Source organism: Neolamprologus multifasciatus, chromosome 10 (assembly GCF_963576455.1).
Source record: "Neolamprologus multifasciatus chromosome 10, fNeoMul1.2, whole genome shotgun sequence".
NCBI lineage: Eukaryota > Metazoa > Chordata > Actinopteri > Cichliformes > Cichlidae > Neolamprologus > Neolamprologus multifasciatus.
In genome coordinates, this window is record NC_140448.1 from 24,655,491 (window position 1) to 24,672,824 (window position 17,334).

At 39.9% G+C, this 17,334-nt stretch overlaps 1 protein-coding gene across 1 annotated transcript; it reads right to left on the reverse strand.

The window, feature by feature from the left end:
* Positions 1-344: 344 nt before the first annotated feature.
* On the reverse strand, positions 345-9,719 carry rabgef1 (RAB guanine nucleotide exchange factor (GEF) 1). The gene is made up of 8 exons (XM_085175611.1): positions 9,537-9,719; positions 9,130-9,326; positions 7,353-7,516; positions 7,165-7,246; positions 6,893-7,025; positions 6,319-6,410; positions 4,226-4,482; positions 345-3,102 (listed from the first exon to the last, which is right to left on the reverse strand). The coding sequence occupies exons 1-8, from the start codon at positions 9,713-9,715 to the stop codon at positions 2,692-2,694; spliced, it is 1,515 nt and encodes a 504-aa protein (XP_085031737.1). The 5' UTR covers positions 9,716-9,719; the 3' UTR covers positions 345-2,691.
* Positions 9,720-17,334: the final 7,615 nt, after the last annotated feature.

The window sequence follows — 17,334 nt, forward strand, 5'->3', positions numbered from 1 at the left end:
TTAACATTTTTGTGTACCCCCCATCGGTGAGGTCTTTGTCAGTATGGTGGCTGTAAAACGAACAATGATTTAAACCTCTGGCTCAGAATTCATTAACAATTTCAGCTCTGTTTTTATGTCCTATTATTTACAACAAATAACATTAAAAGTCAAAATTTCCTCACCGATTAAATTTGTTTTTTTTTTCAAAGTCACCCAGTGGGCCATGCTGAACCCTTTGGTGGGCCTGTCATGGTCCCTGGGCCATATGTTTGACAACCCTGGAATAAGGAACAAGACCAAAACATTTTTTTTTTCTTTATTCCACTCAGAAAAAAACAAAATAAAAAAAACAAAATAACATCATCCATCACTCCAATATTTATTAACTGTGTTAATTTTTTCATATGTGATTCATCTGAAGATTGCACTTTAATTTACTTAAAACTTTAACTTTAACTAAAGCTTAACTAAAGTAGCAGATTTACTTCACAAGTCTGGCTCATCACAAATTGTTTTTCCATTTCAATTCAACAGATTTCATTATTTTTCATACACACTCAAAATATTTCAGTTCCATCTTAAGGCATAAATCAATTTTTTAAAATCACAAACATATCAAATTTATATGAAATAGCTGGGAACTGTAGCTTAGAGTGAATAGTGAAATCGCATGGGACTAGTTTCAGCTGTGGATTAATACACATTTGGCGCTGCTGCTACTGCCTGAACATGTCGCTCAGATATTAGAGCTCTGTGGCACAGAGAAAAAGAAATGTACAGCAAAAATCTTTTCAAGATCAAGCGGTTGCTACTGAGGATTAAACAAGCCACACGTGGCAAATGGAGATGCTTTTTGCAGCGGAGTAAATTTACAGTAATCACACATTTTATAGGCTTTTATACAGTCCCTTTGCTTTTATTTCAGCGACTAGCAATGTTATTGAATTTGACAGTACTTAAAAGATCCTCGGTCAATAAATAAACACAGAAACAGGACCAGGAGTGGTTTAAAGTGGCAGACACTGGACTGTTTTAACAATATACAGTACACAAAATGAGATTTAAAAAAAATTAATATCTAAAATACATTAGTAATAGTATTTTTATCATGTAACATGCGTATTTTTGCAATGGTTTGTTACTGAGGCCGGTATGTGGTGCAGAAAGCCAGACAAACACTGTAAATCTTTAAAAACAAATTAAAAAAAACCCCACACAGTACAATATTGAAACATAAATTACACAAAACCTGAAGTGTGTATTCAGGGTAAATTCATGCTTGCAGGATAATTGGAAGCGGTTCTGTGTTAGAAATGTGTAAGACCTGAATTTCTTTTCTCCACAAAATGACAGACGTGAAACTGTCCTCAGACTAAAACATCGATCTGCAGGCCTGCAGATGTTTAAACTTCCACGGCAACAAAAATTCAAGACTGTGGCAGATAACAATGGCAGCTGAAGGTGTTACAGGGAAACCGAAAATTGCACACTCATGCACAGGTTAGTCTGCTTTGTAATTTATTTCTTTTGCGGGATTGCTTTTTAGTGAAATAAAGAGTGAACATGTAAAGAAATGTGGGCAAACAAGCTTATCATTTAGGAGCTTATTTTGTCATTAATAAGAGCAAAATTGAAATCACAGCTGACAATAAGCGATCGTCATCTGAAGCTGGTTGTTTATTTGCGCACTTAAAATCTATTTTAATTGTTACATAAATTTAGGTATGTTTATTTCATATCATATCATCATTTAGTACTAACACGAGTATTCTCTTCTCCAGCCAGTTAGCATCATCTGCCTGTTATGTTTGGACAAAATAGTGACAAGTTTTAAGTGTAACAGCAGCTGGTCAGTTTAATATGTGCTATATTTTTGCCATTTCTTTCTCGTACATTTGTTTGTTTTTGGTTACAAAATTACCTGTAATTAATTTGCTATTTTTTCCTCGCAAACTTGTCCAGTTTTTCTCGTGAATTTCTTTCTTAAAACTCTTTAAAAAATTCTATTTTTTTATTGACAAATTTTTTCCTTGTAATTTGACCATTTATTTCTGAGAAATTAGCATTTTCGAAAATTTTTGAAGATTTTTCCTCATAACTTTTTAATCAAACTTGCCTGTTTTTTCTCACCACTTTACAAGGTTTTTTCCTAATAAATTTCCTATTTTCTTCTAAAATGACCATTGACCACACCTTTTTTGTTGAACCTACTAAGTTTTGTTTCAAATTTATTTGATTTTTCTTTGTTTTGTTTTTTTGTTTTGTTTTGTCCATTTGGTGTTGAATAAAAGTGAACTGTGCAACATAACTGCAGAAACCTCGATGGCTAAAAGCCAAAACTGAGCTGCCAAATACAGTTCCTGCAGTTCCATAAATGGCCACATGAGGCAGTCTCATAAATGGAGACTGTCAGCATAAACTTCCATGTAAAATGCCCCAAAATACAACAAACCTATACAAAAAGAAATGTTCCATAGCTCGTGCATCCCTTGTTAACAATTGTACGTGGAGTGTGTTTTTATAGTTACAGTTATAATAATAATAATAATCAAATAAAAGTAGCTTCTCCCTGTAGCTCACCCCTCTCTCTTCCTTTTTCTGACTGAAATGACTTCACTTTAAAATTTAAGGTGCAGAGGCTACTGGGAAACTCCCATTTTCAAAGTAAAGTACCTTTATGTGAAATGCTTCTTCTCTCTACTGACTTTACTACCCTGCGAACACCTGGGGGGTCAGCGGCGGCGGCAGGTTGTCGTTGTCTATGTTGTTGGCATCAATGGCAGAAACTGTGCAGGTCAGCGGATATTTTTCCAGGATGTCGTTCACCTCCCGCTGGACGCTCTCGGTCCAGGAGAGCAGGTCAGCCTGGAGGCTCTGAGCGGCCTCCATCACCTTCTCCTGCCGGCTGCTGATGGTCGACAGCTGCTCCAGATTGTGGTTGAGCTGTGCCAGGACAGGGTTGGTGGCAGCCACGCCAGCTCCTGGACCGGTGTGGGGCCACTCGCCCTCTGCGCTGCTGCATCTTGGCGAAGCTTGGCCCGACATGTAACGCTCAAACTCCTCCGGGGAAAGATTGAGAGACTGAGCGTCCAACTTCTCGATAAAGGCAGCTGCACAGCACTAAAAAATAAAAATTAATTAATTAATTTAAAAAAAAAAGAAAACCAACTGAAATCATGGATGATTTTCTGATAGCACATCAAACTGAGTCACAGAGAGCCAGATGGCCTTATGTTACAAGGGTTAGTCCAACATTTTGGGAAACAGAGTGCCATGACGTGACAATTATGCTTCTATAAAGATTCACATAAACGTCTCTGCAGGCCTCATTTAAAGCCTGTTAAGATGCAGGTATAATTTACAGCACATCACACCTTGAAGCAGATGGGCTACTGCAGCAGAAGACCACACCGGGTGTCGCTCCTATCAGCTAAGAATAGAAAACTGAGGCTACAATTCACACAGGATCGCCAAAATTTGCACTTTGTGCTACATTTTTTGTATGAAAAGTGCTTTGTAAATAAAGATTGATTGATTGAAAATTGGACAACAGAAGATTGTTAAAATGTTGCCTGGTCTGATGAGTCTCGGTTTCTGCTGTAACACTTGGATTGTTCCTACTATGCCGTGAAGATGCAAGAATGGGATCCTAGCAAAGTATAACTAATAAAGTGGCCTTCGAGTGTGTATCTTGTTCTGCTTAGCTTAGTGAGGAAGAGCTTGTGTGGCTCTGTCTGAAGGCCATGCGACTGCACCTATCAGTGCCTCTAAAACTGGCAGATAAGAAATAACCTTATATAATGCTTGTTTCTTTAAAAGAAAAAAAAGCAGACAGAGACGTTTAAGCCCTCCAAATCTGAAATCTGTATTTGTCTATGACATAACACTCATTAAATACTTCATACACCCACATATATTTGGATATTATTCATTAAGGGGTTTAATTACATTTGGACAAACTGTGCCGTCAGTAAAGGGAGCTAAGTGCACGAATAGCTCAGCAAAGACAATAAAGAGGCGCTCCACATTCCCAGCATTTAAGGCACATCTTGAACAGTGGTCTTATGTTATGTAAATTAGCAGGTTTGCTAGGTTTGGTGTATTGATGTTTGTTAACATGTGTTGGCTGCTAAATAACCACTGAAATCTTAACTCTGATTTTATAATTATAACACAAAACTTATTTCACTTTTCATTATCTGGATTCATCAGTTTTTACTGTAAAGAAGAAAGAAAAACAGACCAGGTTGGTGAAGTAGTATCCATCCTCTCCGGTCATCAGCCTGCTGGGGTTGCAGAATCGGGTGATGTACTGGATGTTGGACTGAAGTCGTGGAGGATTCGCCTTCAACACGATGTAAATGAGCGCGGGGAGAAAGTCGTCGGCGGACGCCGGCTCGTTCTTGGTGATCCTAATAGCGCTGAAGATGTGTTTACTGCAGCGTGTGATGCAGGCCAGTTTGTCCCGAGGAACCCTCTTCGAATCCATCTCAATGATATCTGGAACAGACCAAGATTTGCTAATGAAGGCTGAAACAAAGAGCTAATCAGGTTATACGTTTATTAAGTAAAACTTATTTGTTCTGCTCTGGAGGTAAAATATATATAAGGATGATTTACAAATGACTTATTTCCATCCTGGCACTTAAAGAACATTATATATTCACAGCAGAGCGTCTGTCTTCACCATCTGCAGCACCAGACGTCGCACGGCGCTGCCAGATCAAATCCATTAGCAAGTTAAGCTCATTTCTACACATGAAGGATGGATGGAGCGACTGTTTGAAAGCCATACAGCTCAGTTTTAAAGACTACAAAGACAAGAAAAACCTCTTCAAAGGCAGACAAACGGCTGCTTATTTCTCAAAGGAGAACATAGAACAAAGAGCAGATATACACTCTTTTTCCACAATATTAAGAACACCTGCCTGAAACAGCTTTTGTCCCCTCTGGGCTACAAAAACCATCAGGAGGTGTCCTGTGGCTCATATCCGTTGGGATAGGACCCTGTAGATAGGCAGTGGCTGATAGGCTTAACTTAACTGTGTCAAACTGTCTCTGTTCTTTGGATTATTGAACTTTAGTAAATGATTAAACTTCAGATAAAAACTCACTAGGTTTACAGGAACAGCCAATCAATTGCAATGCACACAGCATTATTGCCTCAGGCCCAAGATGGAAAGGTTGCCAGCGTCATTAAAGGGGGCAAGTTTCACTGACCCCATCGCCCTTCTAGGTGTGTGTGGATGCACTGAGCGGGACAAAATGTTGTTTATTTGGAGTTCAAACAACAGAAATGGTTATAATGATCAATAAACGAAATTTTCTGACATAATTTTGTAATATAATGTATACTTTATTTATTCCTGTATAGAAATTACTCTCTGCATTTAACCCATTCACTCTAGCGAAGCAGTGGGCAGCCAATCCAGCACCAAGGGAGCAGTGTGTAGGGATGGTACCTTGCTCAGGGGTACCTCAGGATAGCCATTTAGTGGATTTTAACCCCCGACCTTCAAACCACTCTACCTACTCAGCTATCCCTGCCCCTAATTTTGATAAATATTTGCAGACATTGATGTAAAGATGTGCACAGTCAGGATTTCTCAGTCTGCACCTTTTCCCATGCTGCATCACCTACAATTTTAATAAAAGACTCACAAATGGAGTAAATGAGTCAAACTAAATTTAAGTGAGTCTAAGCAGTGAAGGTGAACCCTCGTGGACTGCTGGCACATCTGTGTGTGAAGTTATAGAGATGTTATAAAAAGGCATAATTCACAGAGGTCAAAGCCATGTTTTGTAGGTGGCTGTAAATATGGTTTTTAATGCTGTTAACTTTTAAGATTTTAACATGGGAGTCTATGAGGACAAAGTCACTTTTGGAGCCAGCCTCAAGTGGCCATCAGAAGAACTGCAGTTTTTAGTTTGGGTTTCTAATTCACATTTTCAATCACTTTCAGTAGCGGGGTTTCAGACCGCCAAGGCCTTTCCCTTTGACTGCAACGGATCCCTACAGGAGAGATGGCTCATATTCAGGTGGATTTATACATTTCACTTCTGGAGAAGCGTGGTTTGTGGTTTGTAACCATTTTCTGTACAATTTTACTTGGATTTTTAACTCCCCAGAACTGTTTTAATGTGGACACATTGTGTGTGGCAGAAACAAGCGAGGACAGCAGTGATCATCATGAGCAATCATTTATCTGATGGGGTAAAACATTCACTCTTTTTTAACTCAGATTTTGGTCTCTGTGAAGTTCGCGACAAAACTGCAAAACGACAGCACCGCTAGGATCAAGCGCAATCAAACAGCGCGTCTGAGCGCTCGCTGACCTGTTATCGCTTTCACCACATTCTCAGAGACTTCCGGGATTTCTTCATCCATGGACACACAGAGCATCTGGATGGTCACCCAGTGCAAAGCTCTGCAACACAGAGAATCAGAATCAGAGAAAAAAAAGACATACAGATTGTGTTCATTCACATAAGCCTGACACCCTTATTTTTTGTATTTTTGTGTGTCTGCATATGATGCAACCATACACATTTGTTACAGTCACTTCGCTCCAGGGTGACAAACACATCAGACACGTGCAGCCAGCAGCTGCCACTGTGCTTCCAAATGTAAGAAAAACACAGCTAAAAATGGCTATTGTGTAATCAACTGCACAGACTCAGAAAGCATTCAGACTGAAGTTTTCACAGGCGGATGAAGATTAAAGGCGAGCGCTGTGCACTGAGGCTTTCTATTCACCAGGCACACACACAGCTTACACATAAAAACCCCATGTTTGCACAAAATCTAATGCCAAAGCCAGGAAAATCCACAAAAATGACAATATGACATAAAATATTATATTCTAAAAACATCAGGCTGTGCTGAGTTGTTCAGTCCAGGAAGAACCACCTTATCCTGTTCTGTGTGGCCAAGTCCTTCCTCTCGTCATCAGTGGTTTCTGGACAGAAAACGCTCTTGTACAGACGAGTCATGATGTACTTTTCCACTTGGTCCATCACCTGCTCCACAGACTCAGAGGAGCCTGGTGAACAAAGGCACATTAGAGCATATAAAATACTGCTTGTGCTGCCATCTAGTGGCTTCTCAGACTGTTTGCGTTGAGAACGTCTTAATGATTGTTGTAAATACTTGAGGTAAAGTTGCAACTTCTGCAATCCTACCTTTAAAGTGAGTCATCAGGCGGTCGGCCAAATTCTGGTAGAAATCTTGAACGCACTCTGACAGCTCATCGGCACCCAGGTCCTGTTGACAAAAGACCTTAGAAGGTTCTTCGCGTGGAAAGTCATGGAAACATTCAAAAGTAAACGACTGGTGTCATTAAGTCACTGAGCGTCAGAGTATGTCGCACCTTCTTGCTTGACATGTTCACGAGGAAGGCTCGGCACTGCTTGTGGATCTCCCGGCCGGGCTTCTGGAGGTTTTTCAGGAAGTCCACAAAGTCTTTGGACACTTGGTCCGTATCGAAGCTTGCGTGGCGGCTGATGGACGGACTGGTTTTACCTTCTTGGGTTTCTAGTTAGGAAAAAAAAAATCACGTTTAAAATAAAAAATAATAATTCTCCCCCCAATAGGTGTATATGTGTCGGTACTTCAGATAAACATGTATTACTTACTCTCATCATAGGACACATAACTCCCTACACAGCTGTCACGCCACTAAATAATTGCAAGAATTACCTCTTCAGAGCAAAATTTTTAAATTTCACAGCAAAACACCAAAAAATGTTTTTGTCATTTGTCCCAAGTTATTATAAATGCTGTGCAACATCAAGTGTGGATGAAGGAGTGCCCCCCCCCCCCCCCCCCCCCCCCCTTACACCATCAGAGGAACTCAGGACACTTGTAATGTCCATTCACTAAACACTGTATTAATTACAACTTAACTTAAACAGATTAGACTATGAATGGATGGAAGTAATTGGCAACAATACTCAGCTAGGCTGTGGGCTTTAGATGATGCACAGTTGGTACTAAGGAGCCCAAATGTGTGCCAAGAACATATCCTGGGCACCGGACACATCCTGAACCACTGACACAGGGCTGGGTGGTTCATGCTTTCATGTTGTTTACACTGAATTCTGACCTTACCACACGCCACAGCAGAAATCAAGACTCACAGATCAGATAACATTTTTCCAATCTACTATTTTTAAAATTTTGGTTAACCTATGTGATTTGTAGCCTCAGCTTACTGCTCTTAGCTGAGAGAAATGGCAGTCAGGGTGGTCTTCTGCTGCTGCTGCAGCCAATCTGCTTCAAGGCTCCACATGCTGTGAGCTCAGAGATCCTCTTCTACAATAACTATTTGAGTGACTGTTGCCTTCTTATCAGCTCAAAGCACTCTGGCCATTCTCCTCTGACTTCCTGCAGGATTTTCTCTTTTCCAAACTATATTTGTTAAACCCCAGAGATGCTTCCAGCAGATCAGCAGGGTCTGAAACACTGGCTCATCTAGTACCAACAACCATCCCACGTTTAAAATCTTTTAAATCACCTTTCTTCATCCTTCTGATGCCTGGTTTGAACTTCAGTTATTGTTATCCTCTGACCAACAACTGCATGATACTCCTAGAACAACAACATCTGTTTCAACCTTAAGATTTAAAAACAAAGGAAAACATTTAAATATTACTTTCAGGTTTTTTTAACTGAATGGACTGAGAAAAACAGCAATTCTCCTCAGCTTTGGCAGCCAAAGCAAACTAAGCTTTATGCAAACTAAGCCATTTTTAATGTGGCAAGCAGCTGGGTGCTCTGATGACAGGGGAAGAATATAGATGTTGTTGTTAGGACAGAAACCACTTTCTTAAGTCAGCATGTGCTTCCCGAAGTCTTCATTTCTCTTGGGACCTCCAGCTGTATATTAAACCACCACTGATGACTTATCATCAGTAACCATCCTCATTTGCAGAGCTGTTATCACCACAACCTTCCACCTTGAAAACATTTTACAACCTCCTGTAGTTGCTTATTATTGGCATGGACGTGGTAAGACACTAACACCAATATACACCTAATCCCAACCCCTGACTATTTCAGGCTAAAGCATGCAGCTGCGAGTTGATCAACAAAACACTCACAAAGCACCCTAAGTGCACACACACTGATGTTAATGAATGTGATACCTTTTTTAGAAGCAGTTCGTGACGAAGGGCTGAAGAACTTCTTGACGGTGGTCACTTTCCGAGTCTTTTCATTGGTTTTCTTCTCCTCAAACTTGGAGAAGGGACCCAGCGAGGCATGTCCGGGCTGCGGGGTCGTTGTGGACTGAGTCTGCACGCCGTGACTACTGGCATACGCTGCCTCCTCCTCTCGTTGCAGCCTGGAACCAAGCAAAGTTGATTAGAGGGGAAACAATAAGCTTGCAATGAGCATGTCTGTTTCTTTTCAAATGAATGCACCTGGTGATTTATAAAGTGGTTCATTCATTAATGGAGCTATTTAGCACAATGTTCTGTGTTTCTGCTTTTAGCCTCTCTCACACTTTGCTTTCCTCTGGAGATGTTCGAGGACTAGCTGCTAAAGGTCTTACTTTTCTGCCAGTGCCCAGTCATCCTGGATCTGTTTCTGCCGTACCCGCTGGTACTCCTCCCTCCAGCACTTTGAGCACAGGCCCTGCCAGGCTGCGTTGCCATAGTAACCGCATCCTTTTTTGCACAGCAGGTCTGATTGGTCCACGTGTATCCCCCGTCGCTCCGTCCGCTGACTCATAATGCTGGACGACACGGGATGAAAAATTCATCATCTGATTTATTAGTGTGTTTGTATGCGCTGCTGGTCAGACCCATCTCCCCGCTGCTGCCTTGCTTATGCAGCTCAGATTATTAAACAGTTTACACACACAGTTAAGGCAGGAATAACATACCGGTCCAGCAGCGCTACACTAATAAAACTCTGCAATAAAAATGGAACGCTCTAATTATCGAGTTCTTCCGTAACACTCAGACACAGACTAAAATAAAAACAGTCTTAATACAGACTCTTCGTAACTCAGTTTCACTTTGTCTTTCTCCTCTCCTTACTTCCCAGCATCCATGATTTCTTCCACCTTTTCCTGTATCTTTGTCCATCACAGGAAAGTTGAGAGAAATCAAAGGATGAAAAGTTATTTTAGCACCCTCTGGTGAATTTTTGATAGTTTACAGTTTCTATTTTTTACCCATATACAATGACTTCTATCATTCTTTTTAATTTTCTGTTTGATTAGTATTTGCTTATGCAATTAACCATAGACTGTATATAAAAGATGGACCTGAACCCTATGGCAGAGTGCCTTAAACCTGCAGCTCTTCTAACAGCCAGCATGACCTGCAATCTGTGTCTCAAACTCGTCTTATCTAACAGTATTATTATTCATGATACAGAGAATAAATGCCTTGATTTGGATGAATGCTAATTTTTTCACTGCAGTGTGGAGACTTTAAGTGGGGATTACCTACTCAAGAGGTGTGACTAAAGGGACACATACCACATTTACCACTGTAACAACTTCCATGATGGATCTGAGTATCTGAGTGACTATCAATGTGTCAAATGTCAGCATGTACACATTTCTGCTTGTTGTTTAGCTCAGCGGTCCCCAATCCCCGGGCCTCGGACTGATATCGGTCCGTGAGTCCTTTGGTTCCAGGCCGCGAGAGTTGAGGCTCAGGTGTGAAATGTATGGTTTTCAGGGTTTTTATCGGTTTTCAGCGTTATTTTGTTATCGTTTTTATTGTTAACTCGGTTTTCCTGGGTCTTTTCAAGTGTGTTATGAATAAATCTTATTTTTTTCCGTACCGGTACCAGTTTTATTTTGTTGCATTTATCTGCGACACCTTAAAGGCCGGTCCGTGAAAATATTGTTGGGCATAAACCGGTCTGTGGCGCAAAAAAGGTTGGGGACCGCTGGTTTAGCTAGTCAATGTACATTCGCACTAAGCAGCAGGCAACCATAATGGGGTTGGCGTTGGTACCTGAGTTTGTATAGTAAAATCTCTTCTGAACTTCTTAAGAAGTTCAGAATGTATCAGAATAATTAAAGTAAATATTCTGCATGTCCCCTTGATGGGAATCAGTCTAAAATTGATTTTCACTTTTAGGACCTGCGAACCTGAGAGCAGATAAACCCTAACCTGCCTGTAATTCATGGCACTGTTCAAAAGAAACTTTGGTCTGTGACGCTGTAGAACACAAAGCCAGTTTCACTTGTTTATTACCTCTAACTATGATCTAAGAGTTACCTGCTCCCCAGTATGAAGATTTGCATGTCCTATTCATAGTTTTACAGCTCCAAGAGCAGCAGGTGAAAAACAAACATAAAGTCAGCATCTAATGCAGCGAGAGAATAGAGAATTATAAAGAACAAAATGCGAGAATACACAAGGAGGAAAGCCAGAAATCACTAGAAATACAAAAAGCAAAAAGCGACACAACAAAGGAAAACTGAGAATAAAACTGAAATAAGATTAACTTGACATGAACGAAGAAAGAGGAAGACAGGGGAACGCCTAAAGTCAAAAGACAAATAGACGAGAGAAGGAGGAAGTGAATGAAAACACAAAATGGGAACTAACTGAATACAACCCTCAGTCACAGGTAACTAAAGCTAACCGAGTCTAAAACAGATGTAAGAATAAAGCGTAGCTCAAACCATAAACAGCCCAAAGAGCACATCAAAAAATAAAAAACACATTTAAACTTCTAGATACAAGTAACTAAATTAAAGCAACAACTCTACAAGCAGTAAATTAAGTACTACCTGGAGCAGTGTTTCCCACCACTGTGCTGCAGCACATAGGTGTGCCATGAGAAATGATCAGGTGTGCTGTTTCCACCTGATTAGTACTCTAAGCGACCGGCGTGAGTAATGGGCAGAACAATTACACTGTCTTCGACTAGAGGGAAGCACAACTGAAGAAGACGAAGAAGAAATTACATAATAGTCATGCTGTGAGTGAGACAGCACAGCGTGTAATAGCAATAGATAAATATTTGAAAAGAAAAAGTTGTCAATCTGACCTGGGTCCTGGAGAAATTCCAACCCAGATGAAGGCCCTAGCATGGGTAGCAGTCAAAAGAAAACAAAAAGGTATACTGGGGACAAACCGAGTCAATTCCGCTATACCTGATGCGCAGGGGGAAAATGATCAATATGCTTTTTGTGATATTATTGTTTGGTGGTGTGCCGTGTGTATTTTATAATGTGAAATATGTTCTGTGGCTCCAAAAGGTTGGGAAACACTGACCTAGAGCATAGATATACAGACGATCCAGTCCAAAGGTGAACCTAAAATGCAAGGCTCTAATGACAGGTTCTCAGAATCAGTAAGAATCATGAGCTCCCAAAATGCAGGGAACACGACACTGCGGGCAAAAGATGGCTGCAAATGACAATATGCAGCAAAGTGGAAAAACACTCATCAAAGCAGGCTGTTTTGTTTGCTATGTAGGAATCTATTGTAGTGGAATATCTATTCATTCTTTTTTTTTTAAACCAACTGCCTTTTGTTCTGTTGCTTTTTTGACATTATCTACTAAACTAGGCGGTGCTCACACAAGGCAATCACACTTTTAAGGTTGTAGCACATAAACTTTGGAACAGCCTTTCTCAGCCTATCAGGTTCTATCAGGAATCTTAAACTTGCTAAAAACTCGTCTTCATAGGTTAGCTTTTCGTCATTACTGTCAGTTAAGTCAAATGGCACAGCAGGCCAAATAGCACTAAGTGGAAGTGGAATTTAATAATTTAAACAGTATTATTACATCTGATTGAATTACATCAGTCTGAAAACATGAGAATGAGAATATTGCACATATTACTGCAATTTTATTTGTTTCAGTTCTCACTTTGTTCAATTTAGCTTCATAATTATTCTATAAATGTTGCATGAACAGCAGTAATAAATGATAATGGGATCGCTGTGTTTCCTGAATTATCTCTGCATAAGAAATAATTATTTGGGTTTTTTTTTTTTCGTTTAGCAGAGGATGCAAATACAGAAACTACTACAAACTAAATTAAAACTCAAGTGAAACACGTGAACTCACACAGAAGCTAGCTGAAACTAAGAAGATGTAAAAGCAAAGATTTTAATAATAAAAATTAAAACTAATGAAAAATGCAGTGTTTGAGGCCTCTGAGCAAGCATTCAAATACATCAGAATTACTGTTACCTATGATGTCATGTACTCAATTATCTATATTAGTCTAAGCATCCACTGGATTATTGTTGTTGGTGATGTTTTCCTCCAGTTAACAGTTATCCTATAGCGCTCTGAGGAAGTACTAACACCATAGAAACATAGTAACAACTGCCAATATCCCCGGATTATTGGACAGGCCCAGAAGACACGATCCCCAATGAACCTGCAGCTCCTCCAATCTTTATCTGATGCTGAGACCCGAGAGTCTCTAAAAACTCTAATTTATTCTTCCAATCAAAATTTTTCCCATAGATTACTACTAATACCTTTGTGACAATTCATACACATGTCCACCCGGGCGCTGTCCTCAGTGGACACACTTAATCCAAGTATGTGTACGTGATACACATAAATTAATAAATCATTCTGACCTACTAATAAGAATGAGTACTTTAACTCTTTAAGTATATTTTGATGCTAAAACTGATTAGCAGGGTGTGACTTTTACTGGACTTCTTATTCAAGACTGCTGCAGCGGTTTCCACATCTGTTTTTCACCTGATCAAGCATTTTGATTTGCTGTGGGCCCCCCACTGCCGTGATCCTGGGCGCTGCCCTGTCCATTACAACCATAAGAGGGCCATGAACGCTCTTGCAACTCCCGACACCCCCCAGCTGCTTATTTGTTCCAGCTTCCAAAAGACGGTTTGTTAAACCGTTATTACGTTCCAGCTACAGCTTCAGGGCAGATTTAAAGCTCCCGAGCAGTCCAATCAGTGAAGAATGACCCTCCTTATGAAAATGTTTCGCTACCCTGTATTTTAGTATCGCCCAAATCTCTCACGGGTGGTCGATTTAGCCAAGATCGGACAGTTGCAAATACACACATCACAAGTTTTAGCCCTCCTTCAAGTCCTTAAAGCTTTCAATCAGGTTTCCCTTTCAATTTTTCTTGAGTCTGGAGGTCATCGAGCAGCCAGTCCAGCCGTGTTTTAACGGCCGTAGCAGGAAAATAAGACAGCTAAATAAAAATATTACTTGTTTTGTTACTTTTTGAACGCGCCGTGTGCCCGCTGTGCCGATCAGGTACTCACCTGTTTGTGATTTCACCGTCCAGGAGCTGGAAACAGACCTCCGCCTCCGATGCGTTTGTGCTGACCGGACCGTGAGGGTCCGGACGTCTACGTCATCACGCAGACAACACGGAAGTCCGGCAGCTACGCGATATCTCATTTATTCGCAAGCATTTTAACTACCCAGAGCGGATGTAGAAACGCACAAGACTCTCCTAACCAAGGATTGTGGTTAGAGTGCCTTCGGTTTCAGATGGAGGACTTATTTTAAAGGATGGGTTATTGTTGTCATATTGATGAACAGGCTGAGATCATACACAATATGCAGTTTCGACACTGAATCTCTCTTTTCGCGCACCCATTGACTCTCTCGTCCTTACATGTTAATTATAATTTACACCTCCCAGAAGAAAGGCGCAAAACCTTCACATAACGAGTTCTTGTAAGTTAACAACAGATCTGAAACTAAACATTTTGAACTTGGCAGACCCCTCGGGTGCATGTCAACCGTTTACATTCATGTTTACAACAGTTGCCTCAAAGCGCGTTAAGGCAACTGTTGTTGTGATTTGGAGCTCTAAAAATAAAATTGAATAGAATATGAATTCAATATAGAAACGAGACTCTGCATGCTTGTGAAACTGTTATGTATAATTTGTCTGGAAGAAAGCTTCTTCTCTCGAAAAAGTACATCATAACATCTGAGCAAACCGCACGACTTCTTGGACGTCGTGGGGTATCTTGGCCAAACAAGTGAAGATGTTTGGCCATAATGTACAGCACCATATTTGGAGAAAACCACAGCATTTCAATGCAAAGCTCTTATACTGTTCCTCTGTTATCTCGCTTCCCATTTTATTTTGGTATGGGAAGAGAGATAACAGACCATCTCTCTTCCACTTTGTCCTCAATTTTATTTCTAATGTCTCATTGTCTTTGATTAGTTTCACCTGTTCCTTGTTCTCCAGCTGTGCTTCATCATCCCGATTAACCTTAAGTGTTTGTCTACCCGGGTACGTGTGGACATAGCCCCCTTGTCAGTGTCTTACTTTACCCTGCTTGTTGTTCTTGTGTGTCCCTACTTAACCAGTCATGCTTTTGCCCTTTTACCTTTGATCTTTAATAAAGGTTTGTTTTTTAATTTATCTTGTTTACTTTGGAGTCCTGCATTTGGGTCCTTTACCCACTACAAAACATGACACTATTGAATCATGGTATGTACTCAGCTTTTCACAGGACTGCACAGAGTACCATAAAAACTTTAAACTCAAGACTTTGAATATTATAAACGGAAAGACTGAAGAGAAATTTAATGTACGGACTGTATAGAGAAAGTATGCTGTTCATTCTGTATATGAAAAATATAAACAGAATCTTGAGGAGCTTAAACAAATGGGTAAGAGTCTGATGTCACTTTCCTAGGCCCAGCCAAGAAGTGCTGTTAGCTAAATATTAACCAACCTAGGACTGAAAAATGAGCTTGGTGGTCTTTGGTATGGTCTTTTGTTTGAGCCTCAGACTTTGCCGAAGGGCAGCACAGTAAATTCATCCCAGTGAACCTTGTTTATTGACATCGAGGTTAATGATCAGTGTTTGTGTCTAAATGTCGATCTAATTACAAAAGAGCTCAGATTTTGATTACGTTTATTTATTGACCTTTAAATAAACCTGGCACTTCTGACTTCTGGTAGGCTAGATTTAAGTTTATCAAAGCTCTCAGGCATTTTATCATTTTCAGCACTTTCAAACAAAGCAGTCATGTACAAGGAATTTAAAAATATTTGTCTTGAAAAAGAGACCCAATCTGAAGCTAAAACAAGACCAGATGGACAGAAAAATAAAGCCTTATCAGACTACAATAGTGAGATAAACACGGCATGACATCCACTTAAGTAATCTAATCTATTAAAGAATATTAATGAGATATTGGTATAAAGAACAGCAGGATGATGTCATAACAAAATTAAATTATTGGCTTATATGCTTTAACCACATTGACTCCAACATAAAAAAAATCAACTATTCTTTGTCTACAGAAAAGATAAACTTTTCTCTGCCTTGAGGCAAGTGACTGAAGAGACTACCAACGAGAGTGAAGGGTATGATTGATTGACATATGAAAGGATGGTAGAGGGTTACCTAGGCCCCCACTTTCTGTGGGGATGCCCTGACAGGCATTTAAAAAATATTACTCTACTCCTCTACTGCTGCCATGTCCTCTTCTGTCCCTCATTTGTCCAGGTTCCACAAGTGTTTTAGGGACACAGTGGACACCATGGCAGGATATGAGCTAACAGATCTTGTGGAATCACCTTGCTAGTCCAAAAATACAATTTATCCCTGTCAAATGTCAAATCTTTGGAATTTCTTGTAGATTCAACTAAAGAAATGTGAACAAAGTTTTTTTTTGAAGGAAGCAAAATGTTAAGAAATGAGATACAGTATACTGTGTGTATGTAGATAAAAGGGAAACAGCTCAAACAGAACATTATATACAGAAAAATCACATTTAAAGTAACTTATTCTTTTTATACTGAATTTATACCTCAGCTCTTCAAAAGACACAAAAACCTCAGAGTTTTGATCATACAAATCTTAGATACAAACCATGAGAGGTATGGACTCCTTGCTTCTCTACTTCCTTTTTGCCCCAGCAATAAAATCTATGAAAGATTTTTAACTTCAGTGATTGACTGAACATGATGAGAGTGATCTGACTACTGAGGTGAACCAGACTCGAAATCTTCAAGGATGAAGGGAAGTGAAACCAACCCACTGTTACGCTTCTCTTTAAGGGTACAGAAACTGCTTTCTTTGTAGAAATAGAAATAGTTTGATGCTAAAATGAGCACCAAACCACCTGCTTCTGCTGTTCCACTCCTACTTCTGCACATTTAGAGACAGGAAATTAAAAAGCACACAAGAGAGTCACTGTTTGACTCAAACAGCTTTGCACCAACATAAAAAACAAGCTTTTTGTGCAGCTACTATATGTATGTGTGTAAAAACCTTGTTTTATTTGAGCAAATGGTTCGCTCATTAGTGTTTTTGCTCATGAGTTCTTTTATAGGACTGGCCGTGCTGATAACATCCTTCGGACTCGGTCAAATAAACACACAGTGGGTTAGAAAC

Bases quoted from the DNA above. Each gene is read 5' to 3' on its own strand.
- rabgef1 (XM_085175611.1), bottom strand. From the start codon at position 9,715: ATGAGTCAGCGGACGGAGCGACGGGGGATACACGTGGACCAATCAGAC. The intron at 9,327-9,536 runs GTAAGACCTTTA...GCTTGGTTCCAG, and splicing joins GACTGGGCACTGGCAGAAAA to GCTGCAACGAGAGGAGGAGG. The intron at 4,483-6,318 runs GTCAGCGAGCGC...GGTCTGTTCCAG, and splicing joins TGTGGTGAAAGCGATAACAG to ATATCATTGAGATGGATTCG.